The following is a 1975-nucleotide window of genomic DNA, read 5'->3' as shown; positions in this document are numbered from 1 at the left end:
CCTTATGGCAGAAGAAATTAGCAGCAACTTAAGTCTCAACTATGACAACTTGTATGATAAGCACAATACATGGAATATTCTCATGAGAGGCTTTTGAAGTAATATACTCCACTTTGTAACAATTACCTAATTTTTACACATGGTTTTAAGACTTTTGTGCCTTGCTTATGTTAAAAATGTCGACTAGAATGAACACTAAATCATACTCCTCGTTTCTGTGTAAACAAGTTAGAAGGCTGTTCTCTGGAATTGAACAGATTTAGTTAGTTAACATTATTACAGTGTTTCTAAGTGCTTAGGTTTTATGCATGGACTCCAGGGCTATTTCAATACCAATTAAATCAAATATGCTTTCATAAAATCTTCATTTAAAAAGAATCCAGAAACTTAGCGATGGAAGAGGACCACCAGAAATAGAGGGGGATGCTATGAGGTGGGGGTGGGGAAGCAGAGGAGAAACTGCAGGAGAGCAAAGTAAAACTCGCAATATACCTTCCGTGATGCTCCAGAAACACGTGTGTGTCTAATGAAGTTAACTTGACTTGAGATTCCTATAAAACATTGATTATCAAGATTCTTAACTCAGGTTTTGATTAATGACAAAACTGAAAAGTTTAACCAGGGAGATTTGAGAAGTGGAAGGCAGTTAGTCTTCCAGACATTATGCTTGCATTTCAAACTCCTGTTTCAGACTGTGAATGAGAAAAGGAAACATGTCAGAATGTTTTCACGGAGCTATAACATACATACAGGCAAGTGCAAGCATCTTAAATGTACAACTTGAATTTTACATACACCCTGCCCCCCTGGGTTACCACCAACCAGATGAAGATATAAAATGTACCCAACAGTCCCCATGTACCCCTTCAATACCCACCCCCCACGACCTCTCACCCTGCCTTAGAGATAACCACCATTCTGACTTCTACCATCTTTTTATTAAGACATATAAGTGAATATTAGATTCAGATATGGAAGAGGGGAAAAAAAAGCCATTACCTTTTCAAGTAAGCATGCACATTCCCAAAGCCATGATATTTGGCTAAATACACAAGGACCCCAGTGGCACACCGTCCATCTCGCTGCCGGCAGAAACTGCAGTTGCAGATTCCTCGACAAGGTGGGCAATGCCAGTTCTGAAGGAGAATTGTGAACAGGAACAACCAAATGAGACCTGACTTTTCTCCCCTGCTTGTCAACTGCTTAACCATTAAGGTGGGGATCAATTACATTTAAACCTTTTTTGGGGGGGATAAAAAAAATTGTCAAATGGTTAATATGCATTAGTCATGCCTCATGTTTCCTTAGGAAATCCAGGACAGAAAGTTACACAGCAACTACCCAGGATAAACGGAGAATCAACTTCTCTTGAATAGCCATACCCAAGCACTCTGGAAGGAGCAGCACCAACACTATGAATTAATCTCCCTCCCCCGAAAGAACACCCCATAACACTAAGGGCTCAATCCTTTCCTCGGTGTCCTTTCCCTGGCCTTATCAGCTTGTGGCTGACCTTCAATCCCAGAGGACCAACCCCTTTGAGGCACCTACCGGGTCCAGCAGAGCGTCCTTGACCTCTTCACCATAACGGTTTCGAAGGCAGGGACCGCAGAACTGGCCTCGAACGCCCCAGCAGTCTGGGTTTCTGCAGTTTGTTTTTGTATCAATAGTTTTCTGGCGGCACTGATGACAGGTAGATCCCTACAAATAATAAGCAAATAAGAAAAAACAAAAACTGCTGTTTGTAGAGAAAAATGGCATTTTAAAAGAATGTCCTTCTTCCTTTTTGTCTTTGAATCTTATTTCATGTCTACATATGTGTATATATACGTACATACACATGTATGTACATATATATGCCAGGGCACAAAACGCATCTCAAACATGGTAATTTCATTCCCTTGGCAGAAGTAATAGTTACTACTATCAAAACTACTTTTCTTCAAAAAACGATCTTATCGGGCTGGCCTGGCAG

General features: G+C 40.7%; 1 protein-coding gene across 1 annotated transcript; it reads right to left on the bottom strand.

Annotated features, from left to right (window-relative positions):
- Window positions 1-310: 310 nt before the first annotated feature.
- Window positions 311-1701, bottom strand: LOC103583226 (cell division cycle-associated protein 7; the record flags this gene model as incomplete). Its single annotated transcript, XM_008564606.1, has 3 exons — window positions 311-692; window positions 1000-1136; window positions 1552-1701. Coding segments are annotated over 3 exons (318 nt in total), but the record flags the coding sequence as incomplete, so codon positions are not given.
- Window positions 1702-1975: the final 274 nt, after the last annotated feature.

The sequence above is a fragment of the Galeopterus variegatus genome, unplaced genomic scaffold, assembly GCF_000696425.1.
Source record: "Galeopterus variegatus unplaced genomic scaffold, G_variegatus-3.0.2 Scaffold20711, whole genome shotgun sequence".
NCBI classification, from domain to species: Eukaryota; Metazoa; Chordata; class Mammalia; order Dermoptera; family Cynocephalidae; genus Galeopterus; species Galeopterus variegatus.
Note: the sequence above shows the minus strand (reverse complement) of the source record. Positions and strands in the feature narration are given on the sequence as shown.